The sequence below is a fragment of the Echinops telfairi genome, unplaced genomic scaffold, assembly GCF_000313985.2.
Source record: "Echinops telfairi isolate 266 unplaced genomic scaffold, ASM31398v2 ScPeMD7_7469;HRSCAF=8507_1, whole genome shotgun sequence".
NCBI lineage: Eukaryota > Metazoa > Chordata > Mammalia > Afrosoricida > Tenrecidae > Echinops > Echinops telfairi.
This window is the reverse complement of record NW_022111373.1, coordinates 114,327,949-114,353,844: the sequence shown is the minus strand read 5'-3', so window position 1 is coordinate 114,353,844 and position 25,896 is coordinate 114,327,949. Positions and strand designations below refer to the sequence as shown.

The 25,896-nt window shown below is 36.4% G+C and overlaps 1 protein-coding gene across 2 annotated transcripts in view; it reads left to right on the top strand.

Moving 5' to 3' along the window:
- Positions 1-25,896, top strand: part of NIPBL (NIPBL cohesin loading factor) — a 223,264-nt gene that overhangs the window by 151,061 nt on the left and 46,307 nt on the right. For both annotated transcript variants that reach the window (XM_004698075.2, XM_045285402.1), the window contains exons 11-24: positions 21-203; positions 4,887-5,087; positions 5,335-5,406; positions 5,507-5,596; positions 7,908-8,011; positions 9,921-10,007; positions 14,333-14,564; positions 15,247-15,398; positions 15,912-15,992; positions 17,115-17,215; positions 18,350-18,488; positions 22,662-22,744; positions 23,459-23,591; positions 24,414-24,557. In XM_004698075.2, coding sequence (XP_004698132.1) covers positions 21-203; positions 4,887-5,087; positions 5,335-5,406; positions 5,507-5,596; positions 7,908-8,011; positions 9,921-10,007; positions 14,333-14,564; positions 15,247-15,398; positions 15,912-15,992; positions 17,115-17,215; positions 18,350-18,488; positions 22,662-22,744; positions 23,459-23,591; positions 24,414-24,557 — 1,802 coding nt within the window. The remainder of the gene's footprint in view (positions 1-20; positions 204-4,886; positions 5,088-5,334; positions 5,407-5,506; positions 5,597-7,907; positions 8,012-9,920; positions 10,008-14,332; positions 14,565-15,246; positions 15,399-15,911; positions 15,993-17,114; positions 17,216-18,349; positions 18,489-22,661; positions 22,745-23,458; positions 23,592-24,413; positions 24,558-25,896) is intronic.

Here is a 25,896-nt window from a genome sequence, read left to right as displayed (position 1 = left end):
TTCTTACTTTTTATTAATAGGCAGTATAGATCAATCAGTGTTAAAAGAATTACCCCCTGAACTCCTGGCAGAAATTGAATCCACTATGCCACTTTGTGAACGCGTGAAAATGAACAAACGCAAGCGTAGCACAGTTAATGAGAAGCCAAAGTATGCTGAAATCAGTTCAGATGAAGATAATGATAGTGATGAAGCTTTTGAATGTAAGTATTACACAATTATTTTAGAATGTAAAAGATCTATGTGTTTGTTTCCTTCATAATTTGGGGGGTTAGTAAGAGTACAGTGAGCTTAATTTTTAGTAATATAGCTAGGTTTTTTTTTTCTTTGTGTTTTAAAAGTGTGTAAAAACGAGATCAGTTGGCACCAAGAAAAAACTTAAATGAAGTAACTCCAAGTATGTGTCTTATGCATTTAGCAAACATTTATTAAACTCCTACTTTATGCTAGGTTCTAAGAATAAAAATTCAAATAAGATGTGTTCCCCTATCTTCAAAGAACCTTCAGTCTACTGGGGGAAATATATATATATATATATATAAAGAAGAAATTATAATACAGTGTGAAAAGTACAGTGATAACAGTAAATCCAGGGTGCTATGGGAGCACATTAGATTGGCATCAGAATCATGCTGGGGTTCAGGGAAGGCTTACTGGAAGAGGTGACACTTGAGTTGAGTCATGGAGGACACGTAGGAGATATCCAGGTGAAGAAATATTTTAAACCATCCTATCACTAAATTATGAATGGATTAGCCACATTGCAAATTATCTGTGTGGTTTGGACCTGGCTTCTCCTTTTTGCCCAGCTGTGTCCTGGAATTCCTCCCTTGTTTCACTGTTTTCCAGAGCTGGCTTCTTCACTACACAGCTACCTCTCTACAACACTGTGATCACCTGTCTTTGCACTAGACTTGCTATACCTCGCCTGTCTTCCTACTGGTCCACTGAAAAAGTTCTTCTCTTTTATCCCTATCTTCCTTCTTCTGGAGCAAGAGAATTGAGCCTAGCCAAGAGGGGTCAGCAACCTTGTTTGACTTAAACGCCATTCAGTGGAAGCAGACTATGGGAGATCTTCACTTGTGTGCCAACTGACTTAGTGATTATGACCTAAAGAAGTGGGAAGACCACCAGTGTGTTCTACTTTTTTCACCTAGTGTCCATAGATTGAGGTGTGACAAGCAAGGGCAGGAAGGACAGATGCATGCTGTTGTTTAAAAATGTATATTGTTGATTAGAAGTCCTTCATCTTCTCTAAAGTTATTAATCAGTGTTTATTGAAAGTCTTCTTAAAGTTGTGCATTCAAACTGTGAGCAGTAGATTATGAATACGGAACAAATCTGAACAGCTTTAAAATGGAAATAAAATATACAGTGAAATTAATTTGAGATTTGATTATATGTATAATTGTTATAATTTGTGTTTAATTACCATGAGATGTACTTTACACAGTATATTTAAATGGCTGAAGTTAGCACTTATTACAACCATTCATTTGGGTCATAAAAGGATAATGGGGAGCTCTGGAACAGAAGAGAAAAATGGATATTTGTTGGTCCAGAAACTCACTTTCATTATCCCTCTTTACAAATGCCTTTCTTTGATTCTACCTCCTTCCCCCTAAGACACCACCATTTAGAAGAAGCAGTTGAGAAGAAGGGAGTTCCTTAACTGAAGTTTGCTTTCAAATCCTTTGTCAGCTCCAGCTTATTACAACTATGTTCACTACTAAATTAAAGAGAACTTTGAAGCTACCTTACAGTTAAGTAGGAAGAATGGTGTAATGAGAAATGCCCACCAAAAGTAAGATAGAAGGTGTAGAACTACAGATGCCTGAGGTTTATCATCATTGCATCCATTCTTTTCCTTTCTTCTTCTGAGTGAGATTATTATTTCATCTTAAAGCAATGTGTGCCCAAGTATACTGACTAATTCCCCTGCCCTACTCTCTCCTTCTTCTACCAGGGTGATGAAGCTAATGTAGAAAGAACCAGAGCTTCACTTCCTAAAGGAAGAAGCGAACGCTCGCTTGGATTTTTCAATAGACCTCAGAGTAGCATCTTGTTCTTCCCGTTCATTTCTATACATGTAACTATAGAATGAATAGTCAACCCGGGCCACTGATTTGGGTGGTGGAAGAAGCCCAGTTGATAGTTGATGTAAACAATAATCAAATTGTCACCATATCATAAGGAACAATATAGTGTAGAACTAGGATAATGCAAAATGTAAAAGTATTATGAGCATAAGTGGCAAGTGCCATGCTGCTTGGAGAGACACAGAGTTGGAAATTTAAGGTTTAACTACCCTGTAATCAAATTGGTGTATTAGAATCTCAAAATCAAAAACTAAAGAAATAATTTCTTTGAAAGCTAGGAGGAGGGTTAAAGAGTAACTTAAATTTGAACCACATAGATTTGGGTAGCTGGAGCACAGATAGTAGACATCATTAGAATTAGATTCCTGGGGAAGAATTGTATAGAGGACGATAAGAAGCTACAGAGAGAAGGGTGACATTTGGAAAAGGAGGGTGGAGAGAGAAAACCTAAGTCATAGGTTTCATACCACTCTCTTGAATTCCTGCTTCTTCCAGAAAAATGTGGGAAGTAAGAGAAAGAACAAACTAGCCCCATGAGTTAGGATACTGATAATCTTATTGTGACACACAATATGTCATTGAAGCCTTTTTTTGAAATTGCCACCCCATTTTTATTCAAATGATATAAAGTTTCCTGAATATGAAATGAAAATATCTAAGACCTCGAACCAATATAGTATACTTGTATGTAATTCCTAACAGCTGAAACAGTTTTCAAGCATTTTGTATTCATAGCATTGACTTCTTGAAATAATTTTCTTTCTCATTTAAATCAAGAAAAGTCACGCGTGAAGCCAATATAATACTACTTTCTGAACACATTTTCATGTTAGTTACCAGTCCTCATATTAGCTAGGCAATTCAGTGTATATTAAAAAGTTATTTAGTGAGTAATGCTGTATATAAATGTCCTGTTTCTCTGTGATAAGTATATAAACTAAACCAAAAACTAGATGCTATTTAGTTGATTTCAACTCCTGTCAATCTTTTGTGTGCTCTGTAGGGTTTTCATGGCTGTGATCTTGCTGAAGCAGAATCGTCAGGCCTATCTTCCAAGGTACCTCTGGTGCTTCCAACTTTAGAACTACCACCAACCTTTTGGTTAGTAGTCGCAAACTTAGTTGTGTGTCCCACGAAGGACTGCCAGCCAAGAAGTGATTGATTCAAACCAGAGGTGCTCAGGAGACAGGCCTAAGAATCTACTTCTGAAAGGTCACAGCATTGAAAACTCTCTAAAGCAGTTCTGCTCTGCACACATGAGTTGCCATGAGTCTGACTCAACTTGATGGCAACTAACAACAGCTGCATGTTTTTATTAGTACATAAGACAACCCTTTCTTAAAGAAAGAGGCATTACACTAATTTAGCTCTTCCTCACATACCTCATAATCAAATTTCTGCTTCATTAGACTGACAATTGTTGAAGGTTTGAAAAATATTCTTTTGACAAATCCCCTTGTTATACCATACCTGACCAAAAGAAAAGAAAATTGCCTCTTCCTGCCATATTGTCATTTGATTGGACAAAAGGGCCCAGACCTAGAAACCAGAAATTCTCTAATGCAAAGCATAAGATTAGCCAAGGATATGACCACCCATTATCTGCTGGAAAAGGCTCTGACACAGCATAAGAGGTGTATGGGCCAGGTAGGGGACTCAACAGTTTTGTCTAAAGTGTTTGTGTATTGACCAGATTCAGGAATTCAAAATAGAAGCCAGTCAAAAGGAGTGAAGGAATCACATTTAGATTGAGACTAGAACTTATCTCATTGTCAACAACATATAGGTGGTTACTATACAGCCTTAATAATATGATGATTCCAAGGACACATCAGTCCTCTCTCCTGGTTTTTTTGTCTCAGTGCTATTATGAGATCTAGAGCAAATATGATAAGTATTTGTTACTTGTACTATCCTCCAGCTCTTACTGCAGACATCTGTAATCAGTCTCTCTTGTTAAACTATGATGCTTTCCCAGGCCTCAGAATTCTTCTCAACATAGTGCTCTAGGCAGCTATTACCACTTGATCAGAATTGATTTGTCAGATGAAATCTGTTTGCCAGGCCTGCCTGGAGGCTCCTGACAGTCCTGGTGATTATAGAAAAAATGCTTAGACCTCTGGAAGGATGGGGGAATGATTGAAGGTAACATACAAACATATACTTACATAACATGGGTAAGCTTAAAAGCTTTTCTCCTTTGATTTAAGCACGCCCAGGGTCGCTACGAGTCAGAACCAACTTAATGGCATTGGGTTTTACTGTTAGAAAAGTTAATTAAATATATGAATATTTATGACCATACACATTTATTCTGTTTCTAGACCTATGCTATTAGGTCATCCAAGTCTATATGGACTTTTAAAGTTAAGTTGTGGATTTAACTAAATAAACTGTTGTTTGATGGTATACATGAATTTCCATAACCCATAATTTTTAATGCTTTAAGATATTTTTGTTTCTTGTCCTAATGCTAGATGAATGTTGTTTTAAATGTCTTTGTTAATCCTAAAGTTTACATGTAATCTTTGCCACACTTTTAATATCTTTTCAAGGAAAGTGCTGTGCTTTAATTTCCAGAACTTTTCCATTGATATATTTCTTAGCATAGTATGAGTAATATCTTTTTTATGCCCTAACAAAATCGTCTAGATCGAGTTTACTAGACACACAGAATGAAGGTCTCCTTTCCTCTTCTCTTACACACACACAGTTCATTTGTAATGTGCAAGTTTTAATAGTCTTTGTAAATGAGGTAAATTATCTGTCATGGGGATTTGCTTCTAGCCTCTAGGAAACGACATAAAAAAGATGATGATAAAGCTTGGGAATATGAAGAGCGTGACAGAAGAAGCTCGGGGGATCATAGGAGAAGTGGCCACTCTCATGAAGGAGGAAGGAGGAGTTCGGGTGGTGGTCGATACCGAAACCGAAGTCCATCAGATTCTGACATGGAAGATTATTCTCCTCCTCCCAGCCTCAGTGAGGGTAATTCATCTGTGTGAATGGATTGCTTACATAAATCAACCGATTCAAATTTAGGGCTTGTAATTTTGAAGAGTATACTTTTTAATGACTGAACAGCTCCTAATTTTAATCAAGACAATAATATATGTTCAATTTCAATTGGCAACAAATGTTTAATTAATGTTCAGAAAGAAAATTGGATGGTTAAAAAAAATGAAAATCTTAAGCTTTCATTCTGCATTGCAATATCGCTTTGTATTTATTTCAGTGGCTCGAAAAATGAAGAAAAAGGAAAAACAGAAGAAGAGGAAAGCTTATGAGCCAAAACTAACACCTGAAGGTAACTTTTTAGTTCATTTACTTTGTCTTTATTCATAGTCTTCAGCTTTTGGTCTGCTTTGAACATGAATCTGATGAATATTTTTTTCTTTCTGTTGCAGAAATGATGGATTCTTCAACTTTTAAGAGATTCACGGCCTCAATAGAGAATATTTTGGATAATTTGGAAGATATGGATTTTACTGCATTTGGTAAAATCAATTTAAAATCTTATTTATTTACCCCTATTGTATATCCCTAGGAGACCTAGCAGCAAGAGTGGGTTATGCTTTGGGTTGCTAACCACAAAGTTGGGAGTTTGAAGCCACCAACAGCTCCACAGGAGAAAGATGAGACTTTATGCTGTCATGGTGTTGCAATCTTAGAAACTCAATGGGACAGTTCTACCTTGACTTATTCGTGTTGCTATGAGTTGAAATTGACTCAGTGGCAATGCATTAATTGTGTACCCAGAAAGCAAATGTGGTTGTTTAATGGGTTATACATTGGGCTACGAATAGTAAGCCCAAGATCTCATCCATCAAGCCACTTTACATGGTGAAAATAAGGTTATCTGCTCTCATAAAACCTTCAGCTTTGGAAGCCATAGGGGAGCTGTTCTACTCTGCCTTATAGGGTCACTGTGAATTGGAATCAGCTTGATGGTAGTAGGTTTGGGGATTTTTTTCTGTATGTGTCTAGATTTCTACAAGTTTTTTTGGAGGATACTGTCAAGAAACTTAAAATCGAGTAATGAAGTCAAATCCATATCGTCAAAAAATTGAAAACTTTAGTGCCTGAATTAAGTACTAAGTTCATCAAATATTGACAGTTGCTGTCTTAATCAATCTGATGAAACCGTCATAATAAGTTACTTGAGGAAATGTTCATGTGGGAGAAGCCTGAGTAGTCCTTTTATATAAGGTATTAATAATAAAATCCGTTTCTATTAAGGAGCTTTGATGGCACTGTAAGGAGCCCTGGTAGTGTAGTGGTTACATGATGGGCTGCGATCTGCATGGTCGGCAGTTCGAAACCACCAGTGGTTCGGCGGGAGCAAGACTGGGCTTTCTACTCCTGTAAACAGTTACAGTCACGGAAATCCACAGGGGCTCTCTATGTGTCAACAATGACTCAGTAGTGAATTTGGCTTTGGTTTGATGGTGCTGTTGGTTAGACATTGGACTGTTAATTGTAGGGTCAGGAGCCAAACACAACAGCAGAAGAAAGATGAAGCTGTCTGCTACCACAAAGAAAGAGTTTTATGAGGGACACTATGAGTTGACTTGAAGACAGTACGAAATATGAGCAAAGATACACAATACTTCTGTTTATATTAATGGCTAATATTTATAGAATACTTATTTGCCATTGGTTTTGTAAAAATAAGTAACTCCCCAGCCCCTGGCTTTTAACAGTTCAAAGTCTAATACAGAAAGTAATAAAGTAAAAACCATTTAGAGCATAGGATGTTATATTTCTGTAATATTTTTATAATACTACATAAAGAGTATGCCTATAAATATGAAAAATCGATAACAAAGTCCTTAACCATTGTTAGAGCTACCGTTAACAATATCATGCCACCTTCAGCTCATATAATCACTAGTGCCTAATTATATTCAAAAGTCATAGGAGTTACCTTAATTTTTATGTTAATAGATCTTCTGGCTAATAATTTCCTGGAGGCATATAATTCTTTAATGTACTTTGTAAGTATTACTTATCTAAGTGTTAGAAATGCTTTTCTAATTATTTAGAGAATCAGTTTCATCATTTTTGAAATTTTCCAGTACTAGACTGAGAATTGGCCCTCTATCATATAGGGTCCCAACAAGAAAAAGATAACATTCTCAAATTAGGGTAATTTGGAGAGGGTTGATTTAAATGAGATCAGTTACAAAGATGGGACCAGAATAGTTCCCGAACCCTGGAGTAATAGCCACAGAATTGTAACCACTTGTGCAAGTATATAAAAGAACTAGAGGAAAGAGAAGTTCTACCAGAACTCAGTAGGTGGGGGTGGTGGGGAGGATGCAGAGCAGGCAGCCTTGACAGAAGCTGTAACCTTTTGGTTGGATAACCAGCCTGTGGCAACGGTGCAAGGAAGGACTCAGGGATATAAATACCCTGACCTCACTTTCCTTCTCTTTGATCTTCTGACAGGGCACCCACTGGCTGAGCCCAAACAGAAGCCAGAGGGCATGGGAGACTGTTGATGTAGTCCACACAGGTCAGCCTCCTGGGGCAGAGAGCATGGATGAGAAGGGTCAATAGTATATCTAAAGTAGTAAAGACAAGCTAGCAGCTATTGCATCTTCCCATCATAGTCAGAACTTTTAATTTTAATCCTTGCCCGCTTTCATTCAGAGTTTGAGGTTTACAGAGAGGTCTCTTAAATGGCTGTTTTTTTGCTTGTTCATACTTAAGTCCACAATTTTATTAAACATTTTTTAGCTGTTTCTTTTACTTAACCTGTGCCTTTCTTGGTTTGGTTTGGTTTGATATGGTTTGGTTTTTCAGGTGATGATGATGAAATTCCTCAGGAGCTGCTCTTAGGAAAACATCAGCTTAATGAACTCGGCAGTGAATCCGCTAAAATTAAAGCAATGGGTATAATGGATAAGGTATCTCTCTCAAGTAAAATTGTTGTAATGCTTTAAATTAATTTAAATCTGTCAGCATAGAGTATAAAGTTTCCATGAATGGATAAGAATGAAAATTTATAATTGCCTTCTGAAAGTCTTAACTGAATTCTTTTTTGAGAAAGCAACTATCTTGAATAAAAAGAATATTCTGCTCTAAATTATTCTAAAGAAAATCAGACTACCTGTAAAAGGGCATATTTTTTTACTTTTTTTTTAAATTTCTCAAACATTTAGATTGTTTAAATATAGAAATACACGAAGAATGTTTTTGCCTATGCTTTTGCCACTTAGAGCCATAAAAGTTTCAACATTACTTCCCAGGCAGTTAAATGCTACAGCATTTTTATTTAGTGCGTAGCCTCACTGCTGTGTGTTTTATGATAACTTTTCTTTTTGTGAGTGAGTTCTTTGTTGCTTAAAAGTAGTCGTACTTGGGGAGTGGCAGAATATTCTGTCATGAACAAAAACTTCAAACAGTAGTTGCAACTATTGTTGCATCAAGGGATGGCTTCCTATCACGTTCATCAGCCATTTTTCACTCTCTATAAAACCACGATTGATAGGCAGAAACAAGGCAAATCCCTTTCCTCGCAATCAGGGGACGTCCCCGTTATGTAGAATCATCTGCCTACTCTTAAATTTCTTGGCCTATGAAGTAAAACTAATAATTTGTGCTTTTAGAGTAGCAAAAAAAAATGTTTACCTATGGAATTGATTTGAAACAATCTAAGCCATTTTGCTTAGGTTTTTGTTTTGGTTTGTAAACTGGAAATTATTTTCTTTTTCTTCCCTCTAAGTTAAAATATGATCAATTATTCAATATTTATTTATACATTATATATTTTCCTAATAATAAATGTACAGTTAACATGACTATTAAATCCAAATAGACAAACCATATAATCACCAACACTGAATGTGCTGTAGTTCACATTGATGTTCCTGTGTGCAGTTAGGAAGGTACTTACTGACTTATTTTATGCTTGGGTATATGACATCAGTTTCCTGGGGGGCTAATATATAATTAATATTTATTATTTTAGAAGGCCAATTTGATGAGTATTTTCAAGGGCAAAAATTTTGTCAAAAGTCTTAGTAGTTACAGTCTATGGACTACTAAGCTTAGACGTTCCAATAGTTCCAGAAGTGACCTAAAGGAGTATTAGGGAGAACTAGTTAGTGTCTGTCTCCCAGAGTGAGTAAACAGACTGGACTAAACTGCAGCGTATTGACCTGATTTGATTTTTCTGACTGAATTGGTTGAGTCTAACCACCATGGTAGAAGCCCACAAAGAGAACTAACTGCTCAGTAAATAGAATATAAGTAATAGTTGTTTTCTGACAGATCCTCCATATGGACTATCTTTTTTTAAAAGTGGAGTAAGAAATAAAAAATAGACATGCATAATAAAAGAGCTTTCTACATTCATAGCTTTCAAAATGCATGGTTCTATTACTGAGTAGTAGCTTGGGTTTTAAGATACCTGCTGTAGTGTAGAAACTATATTATAACTAAATGAGCAGGTGCAGTCTATATAACCTGTTGTGTTCATATGCATGTTCAGTGTCACTACCAGAAGAGCAGGTAGCCAGCCATGAGAACAAACCCAGTCAACCTAGCTATGTGATAGGAGTTAAACTAATAACACGTATAAATGCCCATTCTGTATTGGCTCTGCTTTCCTTTAGAAACAAGGGATTAATGCTCTGCCTGATGGAGATTTGAGCCAAGAATATATGTGGGGAAAGAAAGCTTTTCCCATTCTTTAAGAGGGTGGTAATGTTATATCTCTCACAGCTTAAAAGGAATAACTCTTTTAAACAATTGTATTCCTTTCATTTCACTTTTTATGAGTGATTGATTAAAGAATTTATGTTGCTATTTTAGCTTTCAACTGACAAAACTGTGAAAGTCTTAAATATCTTGGAGAAGAATATACAGGATGGGTCAAAGCTTTCTACTTTGTTAAATCATGTAAGTATAAGATCCATATTGTCGATTTTAACCTTAATATTTCTAAGGTATGAGTCTGTTTTCATTAACAACTTTCATTTATCAGGGAAATTGTATATTACTTAATTTGAGCTTGTTATTTCTAGTTTTATGACCTTCATTCAGGCAGTAATTCCTTTTTCTGACCTTTCCTGGAAACAGTGGTAGTTAGAAACCTAACTTATCTTAAAGCATTAATCCTTAAATGACATTTTTATACCTAGCTCAACAAGTTGAACAGATTAAGTAAATTAATGTACAGTCCTCGGACACGTGTGTAAGTTCCATTGTAAATTTTCAGTAATTGTTAGCTACAAGTGTTACTACATCTTACCATGTTTGCATCAAAAGCAGTATTATCTTGATTGTAATGTTTTATAAACCAGTTAAAACAAATAGCCTGTGTCCCAGGCAGTTTACTTTATCCTAGTTTTATAATTTGCCCTAGCTTTCTTTTTTTGTTTTTTTTTTCCTCTTTTTTAACATTTTATTAGGGGCTCATACAACTGTTATCCCAATCCATACACACATCAATTGTGTAAAGCGCATTTGTACATCGTTTCTCAAAACATTTTCTCTCCATTTAAACCCCCGACATTAGGTCCTCATTTTTCCCCTCCCTCCCCGCTCCCCTCTCCCACATGAGCCCTTGATAGTTTATAAATGGGTATTTTGTCATATCTTGCCCTGTCCGACGTCTCCCTTCATCCACTTTTCGGTTGTCTGTCCCTCAGGGAGGAGGTCACACACAGTTCCATGTAATCGGTTCCCTATTTCCTACCCATTCTCCCTTTACCACCCTCCCTGTTTTGCCACTCACACCACTGGTCCTATAGGGCTCATTCGTCCTGGATTCCCTTTATTTTCAGTTCCTATCTGTACCAGTGTACCTCCTCTGGTCTAGCCAGTCTTGCAAGATCGAATTCGAGTCATGGTAGTGGGAGCGGGAAGGAAACCTTTAGGAACTAGAGGAAAGTTGTATTTCTCATCATTGTTACATCGCACCCTGACTGGCTCATCTCCTCCCCGAGACCCCTCTGCAAGGGGATCTCCAGCGGCCTACTAATGGGCTTTGAATCTCCACTCCGCACTCCCCCCATCATTCACTATGGTAAGATTTTTTGTTCTGATGATGCCTTACACCTGATCCCTTTGACACCTCGTGGTTGCATAGGCTGGTGTGCTTCTTCCATGTGGGCTTTGTTGCTTCTGAGCTTGATGGCAGCTTGATTACCTTCAAGCCTTTAAGACCCCAGACGCTATACTTTTTGATAGCCGGGCACCATCAGCTTTCTTCACCACAATTTGCCCTAGCTTTCTAACGCTCTTTTAAAATACTGTGTAAATTAAAATTGATCTGATATCACGATATTTAATGATACAGACCTTAACAAAAGAAAGCTAGTTTATCTTTTAAGGAGAAAAATTAAACTCTAAGAAATTAGGGGAAAAGGTAATCAAATTTTTAGGCATTGCTAATTAGAAAGTACCTTTCTACTTTAAATATTTTTCCTTTCATTTGCCCCCAAATATACTTTACCAATATATAAGTATCCATAGAATATAAAGGCATTTCTTCTTGATTGTAATGTCAAGTGATCGGTCAGTTGATGAATTGCCATTTTAGAAACTGATTTACTGTATATACTTGTGTATAAGATGAGTTTGTTCAGCACTTTTCTTTTTTAATCATTTTATTGGGGGCTCGTACAATTTTTAATCACAATCACATACACCCATTGTGTCAAGCATATTTGTACATTTGTTGTGATCATCATTCTCAAAACATTTGCTTTCTGCTTGAGCCCTTGGTATCAGCTCCTCATTTTCAGCCCTCCTCCCCGCTCCCCTCTCCCTCATGAACCCTTGATAATTTAGAAATTATTATTATTTTGTCATATCTTACACTGTACAGAATCTCCCTTCACCCACTTTTCTGTTGTCCATCCTCCAGAAAGGAGGTTATATGTAAATCCTTATAACGGTTCCCCCTTTCCACCCCACCTTCCCTCCACCCTCCTGGTATTGCCACTCTCACCACTGGTCCTGGAGGGATCATCTGCCCTGGATTCTCTGTGTTTCCATTTCCTATCTGTACCAGTGTACATCCTCTGGTCTAGCCAGATTTGTAGGTAGATTTGGGATCATGATAGTATGGGGGAGGAAGCATTTAGGAACTAGAGGAAAGTTGTATGTTTCATCATTTCTACTCTGTACCCTGACTGGCTCATCTCCCCACGACCCTTCTGTAAGGGGATGTCCAGTTGCCTATAGATGGGTTTTGGGTCCCCAATGTGCCCTTCCCCTCATTCACAATGATTTGATTTTTGTTCTCTGATGCCTGATAACCTGATCCCTTCGACACCTTGTGATCACACAGGCTGGTGTGCTTCTTCCATGTGGGCTTTGTTGCTTCTGAACTAAATGACCACTTGTTTACCTTCAAGTCTTTAAGACCCTAGATGCTATATCTTTTGATAGACGGGCACCATCAGCTTTCTTCACCACATTTGCATATGCACCTGCTTTGTCTTCAGCGGTTGTGTCAGGAAGGTGAGCATCATGGAATGCCAGTTTAATAGAAGAAAGTATTCTTGCATTGAGGGAGTACTTGAATGGAAGCTCAATGTTCAACTACTACCTTAATACTAAATCTGTAAATATACGCACATAGATCTATTTCCACATCCTCATATATAAATAGATTTATATATGTACATGCCTTTATTTAGACCTCTGTAAATGCTCTTTGACTCCTGGTTCTTTCCTCTATTTCCTTTTACTTTCCTCTTGTCCCACTATCATGCTCAGCCTTCATTTGGGTTTCAGTAGTTCCTCTCGGTTACATTACCCTTTATCACGCCCTACCAGGCCTCCTACACCCTCCTCACCACCGATTTGGATCACTTGTTGTTCCCTTGTCCCTGGGTTTGTTAACACCACTTCCTTTCCCCTCACCTCCCCCTCTCCCATGTCCCCCACCCCAACCACCAATCCCATTGTTTTCTCCTCCAGATTGCTGCAGAGATAATAACAAGCACAAAAACAAGACAGAGCAAAACAAAGCAACCATAGAAAACAAAATAACAAAAACAAAAAGCCAATGACACACACAAAACAACAACAAAGAAAACCCTGTAGTTAATTCAAGGACTGTATGTTGGCCTTTAGGAGTGTTTTCTGGTCGAGTCTGATGGGGTGCCAAGCCCTGGCCCCAAAGTATATTTTTGGTATTCCCTGGGGACTTCGTTGCTCTGTTCCATTTGCTGGTCTGTTGCATGCCCTTAGTGTTTTGCCTACGTGTGGTGGGATCAGATCGGATACAGTTCCCACAATGTGTCTCCAGTGTTTTGTCCCGTTGGACTATGGGTCAGTGAGGGATGTCGTGTCTCATAGTGGGGCCATATGGTCTTCTCTGTGAATTGGCTGCTCTGAGTGGGAATATCGTCTTCAAGGCTTGGTGGGCCAGGATGTGCTCCACTCTCTCTTCCTACCCCTTCATTTGCTCCCCTGTGCTCTGATCAGACATGTCCCTCTCCCGGGATTGCAGATTCAGTGCTGTCCTCTGAAATAAATGCTTCTGGGGGAAAGGACAGGTGTCCATGTAGTTGGGATTGTGGCCAGCCTCTCCACGGGTTTCCTACTCCATGCCAACATGTTGCATTCACATCTTGGAGTACCGGGTAGAAGTCTGGTCCCTCTTTACCTGTGGAGATATAAACAGTCCCCTCCCCTTGGGTGGGTTAGTGTCAGCACATTTTTAATGCAGTTTTTGTGGAAAATTGGGTGCCTCGGCTGATAGTTGAGTCGGCTTATACTCTAGTATATACGGTATGTTTTCAATAGTCTTCATAACTGACACTTTCAGTGTCAGTTTGGTGAAAAGCTAGTATACCAAGATGTAAAACTTTTGTTTCCATTGTTTTAATTTTTGCTTTGGTCTTATAACAACAAGCAGAATTTTAAGTTTATTTTTTATTGCTATCATAATGTTTTTGCCTAATTTGATTCCATTTTAATCCAAAACCACATTCTGAGACTTGTAAAAAGGTGATAAAAACTTCTAGAACTTCACTGGTAGAGTGTCATCTAGTGGTGATAATTGTAAATTGAATATATCATGTTTGAAAACATTTAAACCAAAGTTTATGTAAAGTAATAATCAGTATTTGTACTTCATTGCTGAGGTTTCTGCAAGAATATCCACACCAAAATTCTTACTCCATAACAGCCAAATCTATGGTAATTTGTTTTATTTTTTAAGCCTACAAATGTTTCCAGTTCCTTAACAATGTATTATTTTATAGAATAATGATACAGAAGAAGAAGAAAGATTGTGGAGAGACCTTATTATGGAAAGAGTTACAAAATCAGCAGATGCTTGTCTTACAACTATCAATATCATGACATCTCCTAACATGCCAAAAGCTGTGTACATCGAAGATGTGATTGAAAGAGTTATACAGTACACTAAATTTCATTTACAGAATACACTTTATCCTCAGTACGATCCTGTTTACAGACTAGATCCTCATGGAGGTTAGTTTGGCCTTTTATATTTGTAGTTGAGTGTCATATCAAAATAGTCTATTATGTAATTTCTTTGTATGGATGAGAATTCAGTGACATAAGGATGCCATTTTAATAACTAGATCATCACAAAAATTGTAATAAACAGTTTGATTTTGCAACTGGCTAGGTTATAGAACTGTTGATTAATCTAGATAACATTAGCTTTTGGTTCCATTTACTAATTTCCTCAAATTCTACTCAAAACCGTAGTTATCTACCAGATGGATTGAAGCAAGAGGTATACAATAATTCTTGATAGTCAACTTTTATAAATGAGCATTGAAATAGTTAATACATGCATTTGGAGAGAGGGAAAACAAATATAGTCTTATAAATTGTCTATATCTGATCGCCTCTTAATTTGTAATTGCATTTAATTTAAACTTTATACTACAGTGAAAAGCCGTAGAAATGAAGATCAATAGTTTAGATACAAGGATTTAATAGGCGCTAAATTGTACCATAAATTATACGTTACAAGAATGTTTACTTACTAATTAAATCTTCTAAAGTATAATTTTTTTTCTTTTAATAACTAACTTTGTCAAGTTGTATTTATAAATCACCAAAAAGCATCTACTTTATAGTACATAAAATAGTTTTGTTAATGTGGATTCAAAATTTCTTGTTTTGATTTTTTTCAATTTAGGTGGCTTACTGAGTTCAAAGGCAAAGCGGGCCAAATGTTCTACCCATAAGCAGAGAGTGATAGTAATGCTTTATAACAAAGTTTGTGACATTGTTAGCAGTTTATCAGAATTGCTAGAGATACAACTTCTAACAGACACAACAATTCTTCAGGTAAATTTTTATGAAGCATTTCTGTATATTTTTAGACCAAATGATTTAATTGTGAAGAGTCTGATTATTATTAGTGTGCTCAATTATATTTTAAATTCAGAATATGATCAATGGAAATTAAAGAAATAAAAGTTCAAGAATATTTTAAAATTATACATTTTGAGGTGAATGTAGTGTGAATTCTAAGTTAAATCTTTTAAAGATAATATTAACATTTCCTTTATACTATATGAGGATATTTTTATCTAGAGTAGCTATATGGTTTTGTTTCTTTATAGTCCCTTGACATTCCTCAATCCACATGGTGAATTTCAGGGAAATGGCAGCTATGAAAAAGGTACCTGTTATACAAGCTAATATACTTGAGGGTAAAGGAGAACAAAGAAAGGACTAGATGCTTATTCGATGAGGCAAAAGAAAATGTCCTCTCAGTGTTTCCCAATAAATACATGAATTTAATGAGATAGAATGTTATTAAAATCAACCAAAGGCGTGCATTGGCTTTTTTAACAGGTGTCATCGATGGGAATAACACCATTTTTTGTGGAAAATGTCAGTGAACTACAGTTGTGTGCCATTAAACTAGTAACTGCAGTAAGTATCATTTCCATCAATCCCTATTTACTTTTAGGTTACTCTCAAAGTAAATTATCATTTTACTTCCGCAAGTCAGTTCAGAATGATGGCAAACTCAGTGTGCGGAGTGGAATGATTCCATTGAGTCTTCAAGTTGGTGACATTTCAAAAGCAGATCACCAGACCCATCTTCCAAGGTGCATCTAGTTGGGTTCAAACCACCAAACTTTCAGCTGGTAGCTGTGCATCATCCAAGAACCCAAATAATATTAACGTTATTTAATCCTAATTAACAAAAAGAAGCCAGCCATGCCTGGTAGCATAGTGGTTATATGCTGGATTGCTAACCTTGTGCAATTCAAAGATTAGCAGTTGGAAGCCACAAAGCAGTCCTTCGGGTTCCTACCCCTATATAGAGTTGCAGTCTTGAAAACCCAAAGGAGGAGTTCTACACTATCCTTTAGGGCAGCGGTTCTCAACCTGTGGGTGGTGACCCCTTTGGGGGTCAAACGACCCTTTCACAGGGGGCGCCTGATTCATAACAGTTGTAAAATTACAGTTAAGAAGTAACAACGAAAATAATTTTATGGTTGGGTCATCAAAATGAGAAACTGTGTTAAGGGGTCACAGCATTCGCAAGGTTGAGAACCACTGCTCTAGGGCCTCTGGTAGTCCAAATTGATGAGCTGGCAGTAAGAACTAACAAAAATTTGCAGATCCATGTTTTGTAGTAGATCCATTTCAGTATAACAGCTATATTATAGTGTGTCTCAGATTTTTATGAATTTAGAATTCCATCTATTTTTTTTTAGTTAATCTATTTTTGTCAAATTTTAAACAATTATAAATATGTGAATTTCAGTTAATAATTCTTCAGCATTTACAATAAAGTTATGATTCTAATCATTTAAATGTGTCTTTCCATGTCCAAAAACTGCCATATGCTTGTAAATGACTTCTATAAGAGTATTTTAATTAATAATTTTAAAATTGAGCAAATCTGCTACCTGTGGAGATGTTAACAGCATCATTTTAAATAGCAGATCGTATTTCTTATTGTGAGATAATATTAGACTAATAAGTAATTTTCTTTTTCTAATTATAATAAACTTAATTTGGAATTTTATTTTTATTAAACAGGTATTCTCCAGATATGAAAAACATCGGCAGTTAATTTTGGAAGAGATTTTTACTTCACTTGCAAGATTACCAACTAGTAAGAGGAGTTTAAGGAATTTCAGGTAATCTAATTGTCCCAGAGGTCGAGAATAATGACAACTTCTGTTATAACCATCGTACATCTGTTTTTGTTTTGTGTATGTTCTAGTGATCAAATAAAAGAAAAGCAATTCTCTCAGAACAACATGAAAAGTAGCTTAGATGTCTGGAATCGTACAGCTTATTGAAAAGCTGGAAGTTCATGGAGTCTTGTGTGTAAAGATCTCTGACAGGATATTGAAACTTCAGCAAAACTGCCATTTTGGGCCTACTCATTATAATGTTTAACTGCATTTCCCATCTTTACTCACTGGAAACCAATAGAAATCCTTCCTTTCCAAGTAATGACAACCTAAATTATCTCCAGATAACTCCCAAATGTCCCCTATGTAGAAAACCTTCCCAATTTTAGAACCATAAGTAGATGGGAATAATCAACGGGAGTTTAAAGAAGACTTTACAAACCATACTAATCACTGACCACACCATAAATAAAGGAATGTCATCAACTGCTTTGGTGTGAGTCCTCATGTTCTTTACCAGCATAGGTGATAATTGTCCTGTTAATCATTATAATACCTGAATGGTCAAAACGTGTTAACCTGCTGTCACATAAAGTTATTTAGGGATTGCTTTGAAGGCGCTCTTCTCTAAAATAATTATTTTTAGTCACTTTTTAACATTATCTGTATTTATTAGACCTGGAGGGAAAAATGTGTCATCATATAAAATAATTATTATTTTTCCAAAATAGCTGTATAACAAATGACTTAGATGGCAATATTTAGTAATGTGTATCAATGACCTCATACTTCAGCACTGTTGGCCAAGAGCTCTCTATGTAGTTGATTTTAATAAAGAAGTTATTGTCAGAATGCATGGACTTTTAGAAATTCTAGAGCTCTTTAATACTTTTTGAATCCTTTTGATAAGCTTGTGCTTGTTTTTCTTTTCATTATGAATTTTCTACTTGCTGTATGTTCGTTGACTCTTGATTATTAGAGAATGATTGAATATTTCCTTTTTTAAATTTACTGTAGTTAAACAAAAATCACTAATAACTGGTATATTATTGGTAAAACATATGAAATTTTCAAATAAGAGGTGGCATGTAAAAATGAAATTAACTTTGTACTCATTTTTTTTCTCCTTAAAAGGTTAAATAGTAGTGATATGGATGGGGAACCTATGTATATCCAGATGGTTACAGCACTGGTTTTACAACTTATTCAATGTGTAGTACATCTACCATCGTCAGAGAAGGACTCTAATTCAGAAGAGGACTCAAACAAAAAAGTAAGGAATTTTAAAGGGTTTATGACATTGTACTTATACATAAGGAAACACTATATTTTCTGACACTTGCAAAGCTGAGCCTCTTAAGTAGGGTTTTATGATTGGAATTAGGAACCTTCTAAGGGCACTAAATTAGTTTTGGGAGGTTTTTTTTAGATTAGTTTTTAAGGACCAGGCCACTCATCTTCCAGAGTTTGTTTTCACAGCTGTAAAATGGAAGCTAGTACCATATCCCATTAAGTCTCTAATGAAATATTGGAGAATTTATATTAACAATATATATTTTAATGTGCATGTATATATTAATGTGTAGCATAATAGAATTTTTCGGAAATTCCTTTGGAAAATGAGTTTATGTGCTCGGACTAAGGTTTGCTTTTGGATTTGTAGCTTTTATCTGTCAAATTTTATCATTTTTCCAAGTTCTGTAGTTTTGCTTCAGCAGAAGTTCAAGATAAATGGGATCAAAATATCATAAATAATATCGTGGTGACATATTTACAAATTGTTTTCAGTGAACATGGTTTTGGATATGCATAAATCATACCATTTTCAACTTAAAGCGAGTGTTTCTGTAGGTGCATATTTAGAAGTAGAATCGTATCATAGTTTAAAAAGGTAAGTTAAAAAGTGTTGCAAAATCACAGAAATCTTTATTAAACAAAAATTTTTAAATGTGAAGCTATTTTTTTTCTTAACCTATGCTCTATCTAGTTCTACACATTTCAGAAGGGGAGTGTTCCACGTCTCTAAACCTTCCTTGTAGAATTCTGTGGTCTTCAGTTTACACCTTATCAAAGCAACAGTTCTGACATTCTTGAGGAATTCAAATTGTGTTGCTTTTGAGTGTCCTTTGAGTTTGGGGAACAAACAAGTCTGAAGAGGCAATATGGGGACTTTAGGGTGCATAGGGTAAGGTAGGTCACCCCTCACTGCTGTCAAAGAAGGAACAGTTGTGAGATAGTGTCATGGAGGCCCCATCTGACCTCTGGCTGCACAGAGGAGGAGAAATCCATGCCAAGTCAAAGCAGCATTCATCCTGCTTAACCTATTCTCACACCAGCCGTTCCTCCTACAGCACTCTACTTTCTCCACACTGTACTTGTTCCTGTGTTCAGTTATCTGGTGCAGTGACTACACACAGTGCTCACAATTAGGGGCGTTTACTAAGGAAGTTCACAGATTACCACAAGTCAGGGTGGGGGAGAGGGGGAAATGAGCTGATACCAAGGGGTAAAGTAGAAAGAAAGTTTTTGAGAATGATGATGGCAACAAATGTACAAATGTGCTTGACACAATGGATGGATGGATTGTGGTAAGACTTGTACAAGACCCCGATAAAATGATTTATATAAACAACAACGAAATTAGAACAGAAATAAAAGAATTGAAAAAACAACTTAAGAATGCAGTCTTTTGTCCACAATAGCACATCTTCACAGCTAAGATTCCCTCTGGTCCTCAGCCTCTTAGCCACACGGTACTTGGCCTCTGCCTTGATCTGTGGGCTAGGAAGCTCTCTGCTTCCCGTTCTCCATGTTGCCCATCTGCTCTGTCTCATGTTCTCAGCGTTACAGCCTCTGCTGCTTCTACTTCAGACAGTAGAGACTCCCTGTGCTCCTCTGGTGACTCTTCTTTCTTGCTGGTCACAGATTTCTTTGTTCCTGCGATGACAAGACTGACCAAATCCCAGCTTAGAGACCTCGATGCCTTATTTGCTTGGTCCCACCCAATCATTTAATAGTAGTTATAGAGTTAGATTGAAGAGCGTTAAGTAATTAATTTCATTTCATCCCAAGTTTCATTGTCACATTTGGGAAAAAATTCTGGGCACAGCTTTCCTGACCTTTTTCTCACCAGGCTAATTTTCTGTTTTCTTAAATCTCTTATTCTAAAAGGAGTTTCCTGTTTTCTTTTATCTCTTCTCCTAAAAGGCCCTCATGATTATCTTGTGTCCTTTGAGAAAAATCTCTCAAGATTACCCCTTAGAAGTCTTTTTTAAAAAAATACAGTCACCTTAACATTCTGCGCTGACCTCTCTGACTTGAAATAACCTGGCCTGGCAGATCTCAGAAGCCAATGCTGTGATTGGACCCTTTACTAAGATTAAGACCAAGTGTATTACTGAAAGAACTTGTCAGCAGATATCCACGAATCACAATTGTTGTTAGGTGTCATTGTGGGTTGTTTTTGACACACTGCAAGGTCCTAGGACATCCTCACAACGATTCCTGTGCCTGAATCTATTTTTGCAACCACTGTGTCAGTGACTTCTTCGAAGGTCTTCCTCTTTTTTGCTGCCTCTCTATCAAGCCTGATGTCCTTTTCCAGAGACTGGTCTCCCCTAAAAACAGGGCCAAAATATAAAGTTTGGCCATTCTTGCTCCTAAGGAATACTCTGACCTTAATTCTTGCAAGACATACTTGTTTGTCCTTTGGGACTTTTGATATTCTTCTCCAGCACCCCAATTCAAATGCATTAATTCTTCTTGATGCTTTGGTCTAACTAATTCCGTGTCCAACTTTCATCTGTATATGAGGCAATTGAAAATACCATGAGCTTGGGTCAGGCGCACCTTAGTTCTCAAAGAAACATCCTTGCTTTTCAGTACTCCGAAGAGGTCTTTTGCTGTAAATATACCTAACTCGGCTTTTGATCTCTTGGCTGCTGCTTTCATAGCATTGATTGTGGAGACAAACAAGACAAAATCCTTGACAACTTGAATCTCATCTCCATTTATCATGATGCTACGTATTGGTCCAGTTTTGAAGATTTTGTTCTTCTTTTCATTTAGTTGTAATACGTACTAAAAGCTAAAGTCCTTGATCTTCATCAGCAAATGCCTCAAGTCCTCCTCACTTTGAGTAAGCAAAGTTGTGTCATCTGCATATCTCAGGTTGTTAATGAGCCTTCCTCCAATCCTGATACCATATTCTTCTTCATGTAATCCAGCTTCTTGTTCAGCATACAGACTGAATCTGTATTGTGAGAGAATTCAACCCTGTTGCACGCCTTTTCTCTTGTTCCATTCGCACAAGTGCCTCTTCTTTATTCACATACAAGTACCAAGAAGGAATTGGCTACCCTCTTTGGAGGACATAGCCACTGAAAATCTCATGCTTCGCTTTGAAATTGATAACAGGCATGTTTTAACACATGTTTGGAATAAAGCCCTGCATGTATGAACTGTCACTATAGTAGCAATATTACTTTACTTGCCGTTATTTATAGAGAGAGATACAGATTTTTTTTTAACACATATATTTAATTGGAAGTCATCAGTTTGGTCTTTCCAAAGCAGTGTTCTAGTTTATTATTTGTACTCTTTGGAGTTGTGTTGTTGTTTAGCATGAAATGGTATCCTGTTTTATTCTACATTTTCCTGATTACTACTGAGCTTGACCCATTTTTACTGTGTTTATTTGTATTTTGGGTTTCCACAACTATTAAACTACCTTTGTATAGCCTGCCCTGGTATCACTATGAGGCAGACAGTAGGGTCAGTGGTTTGAATACACCAGCCCACCTGCAGGAGAAAGATAAGGCTATCTGTTCCTACAAAGATTTGTAAACTTTGTAGGAGGTCTATGAGTCAGAATGCACCAAGATGGCAGTGGCTTGTTTGAGTTTGAAATCTCATTTTAAATTTTCTATCGAATAAGTGAGTTTATTTTTTTTCTGCTTTAGATCATACTAAGTAACTCTTGATGTTACGTATATTAACCACATTTGTCACTCTGTTGTTTTGTCGTTATCCCAGTCAGCTCTGGGCTTATGTCTCCCTCATGTGTCACAAAGTAGACAGGGCTCCACAGGACTTTGTTGTAGTCTTTAGGCACACTGATCCACAGAACAGCTGGATGGGTTCAAACTGCTAACCTTTAGAATAGCAGGAGAGTGCAAACCACGTGTGCCACTCCTGTGTCAGGCATTTACATATTTAAGTAAATTAAAGTAAAATCTCATTTTTATTTGTTTTTAATAGGGTACCAAACACATTTAGTAAACTAATTAGGGCTTTAGCTCTTTATGTATGTATATTAGGGTTGAGTCATGTTTGTATGTAAACTTATCACTAAGTCAGTATTAAGTGGGCTGGTGAGTAAGCTAACTGACTTGTGGGTTATTTCTTCTTATAGCTGCAAGTTGAAATTATATTCCTTTTTCTCCAGGTTGATCAAGATGTTGTCATTACCAACTCTTATGAAACAGCCATGCGGACAGCCCAGAACTTCCTCTCCATCTTCCTTAAAAAGTGAGTCGATTGTTTTCATATTGTCTACTCACTAGAGAATAGTTCATTTCTTTTAAGGAAAAGTAAGTCAGGTTCTGCCATATCCTGGACCTTGAATAAATCAGTCATTTTCTCTTTCCTGGATTCCTGGTTTCTCTAAAATGATGCAATTAATGTTTTAAAAATCTACAAGCTTTCTAGGTTTGTTTACATATAAATTTGGAAAATTCTCTTAATTTCTTCAGTAAATTTTGGGGCATTCTGTTTGATTGGAAAACTTTTGGAGCAAAGTTACATTAACCTTGATAAGAATTTAGAGAGAAAAATAGTGGTAATTTAAAAATAGATTCTGTCTGTCACAAAGTCATCTTAATATTAATCAAAGATGATTTTTTTACACAACCCAATGCCATCTAGTTGATTCTGATTCATTATGACCATATAAGAGAGTAGAACTGTCCCTGGGGCTTCAGAGTTTGTAAATTCCTTATAATTGCAGATGGCCTTCTATTTTTCCCACAGTACCACTAGTGAATTCAACCAAGGGGGAAAACGAAGACTGAGAAATGGATTCATGTAAAATTGTATTTTATTAATGGACCTTGTTTCAAGATACAGAAGGGAGTAACCTTAGTAATAAAATTTCATTCATGTTGGAGAGCATGTCATCTAAATTCACAGCCTTAACAATGGATGAATGAATTCACAGCCTTCTTATTATCTATCTTTGTACAGATGTGGTAGTAAGCAAGGTGAAGAAGATTACAGACCACTGTTTGAAAATTTTGTTCAAGACCTTCTTTCAACAGTCAATAAGCCTGAGTGGCCAGCTGCTGAACTACTCCTTAGTTTGTTAGGGAGACTGTTGGTAAGAGTATAGCATTTAAAGATTATTAGATTACTAGAAGACAACATAATGAGGATGTACTCTGATTCACAGATGATGAAATTCTTTAAAAATGTGTAAGGAAATATGACCATTGCATCTCTCTTTTTGCATGTGCGTAACTGTATACATTATCATCAGAACCTTGTGGGGAATTTTTTAATGTTGTGAAATTTGGCAATTTAATTTCATTATTTAAGAAAGGAATGCTTTTTTTAAAAAATTTTTTTATTTTAATTTTCAAGGTGTTAATGTTGTTAGTTAAAAACATTTCTCAATAGTGAGTCTTATCTAATTGTAGTTATTCATTTCAAAGCATGAAACTGATTAATGTAGACTGTCATCTTTAAAAATATATCTCTAAGAATGAGACCTTTTTTCCTTTGGTCTATCATGTGGAGAAATGGAAAAAAAAAACAAATTGTGATTTCTTTTTTTATTTTTAAACTGTAATTAAATGTCTGCAATACAAATTGTTACAAAGCGTTATAGGATCACTTTTTTGGTGTGAACTGTAACATACTCTTTTGAAACCAAATTAGCATTTCGTAGGCTAAGAATTCCAGTTCAAGAAATTCTTAGATCTCATTTGAAAAATATTGACTCTCTTCTTAAAAAGGTTTAACCCGTAAAACTTGTTATTTTAATCAAAAATGCTCAGATTTCTAAAACTTTAAAGGGACATTACAAGGAGAAAAATTAATTTCCAATAGTATAACGTAGGTGTGGAAATTTCAGTTAAATTGCTATTGATGATAATATTGCAGTATTTTAAGTTAAATGGAAAACTATTTTGATGTTTAGGTTCATCAATTCAGTAACAAGTCGACAGAGATGGCTTTAAGAGTAGCATCTCTTGATTACCTGGGAACTGTTGCTGCAAGGCTGAGGAAAGATGCTGTCACAAGCAAAATGGATCAGGGATCTATAGAACGAATATTAAAACAGGTATTAAGATAAAAGATTAAAATGATGGAGTACTTAACTACATAGATATGTGAGGAGTGGGCTCACTTTCTCTGGGTCTTATTATATTATTGCATTTGTTTATTTTTGCAGATTCAAAATAAGATATATACTTTTAAAATGAGCTATTAAGTCTCAGAGTAAATTATAAAGTCTGAGAAGAACTTAATTGGTTTATATAAATCTTAGTTTACTTATTTTTTGTAAACTTCAGTTAGGCATATGTAATGTTACTTTATATTTGGTTTAATTCTATAGTTGATTTAGCAAGTCCAATCAGATTGTTTTATACATTTGTATGTTGTGTATTTTCTTACATTGAGAAAGGAAGAAGAGTTCTTCCCCCACCCCAATTAATTATATTAGACCCAGACCTTAGTCCATCTTTTACTTTAGGAAGAAATGTTTTATTGCTTCATTTCATCTTTTTTTTTTTTCAATTTCTTTCAACATTTATATTCATAACCCTGTGTATGTTGGCCATTAGTATTGGTCCTGATCTTTTTTACAATAATCTATTTTCTGTGGCATTTTTTAAATCATTTTATTGGTAGATCATACAACTCTTATCACAATCCATACATACATCCATGTGTCAAGCACATTTGTACATTTGTTGCCATCGTCATTCTCAAAACATTTGCTTTCTACTTGAGCCCTTGATATCAGCTCCTGATTTTCTCCCTCCTTCCCCGCTCATTCCACCCTCATGAACCCTTATTAATTTATAAATTATTATTATTTTATCATATCTTACACTGTCCTACGTCTCCCTTCACCTACTTTTCTCTTGTCGATCCCCTGGGGTGAGGGTTATATGTAGATCCTTGTAATTGGTCCCCCCTTTCTACCCCACCTTCCCTCCACCCTCCCGGTATCGCCACTCTCACCACTGGTCCTGAAGAGATTATTTGTCCCTAGATTCCCTGTGTTTCCAGTTCCTATCAGTACCAATGTACATCCTCTGGTCTAGCCAGATATGTAAGGTAGAATTGGGATCATTAAACTGGGAGAAGGAAGCATTTATGAACTACAGGAAAGTTGTATGTTTCATCGTTGCTGCCCTATACCCTGACTGGTTTGTTTCCTTCCCGTGACCCTTCAGTAAGGGGGTGTCCAGTTACCTAAAGATGGGCTTTTGGTCTCCACTCTGCACTCACCTCATTTACAATGCTATGATTTTTTTGTTCTTTGATGCCTGATACCTGATCCCTTCGACACCTCATGATCACACAGGCTGGTGTGCTTCTTCCAGGTGGGTTTTGTTGCTTCTGAGCTAGATGGCCTCTTTTTTATCTTCAAGCTTTTAAGACTCAAGACG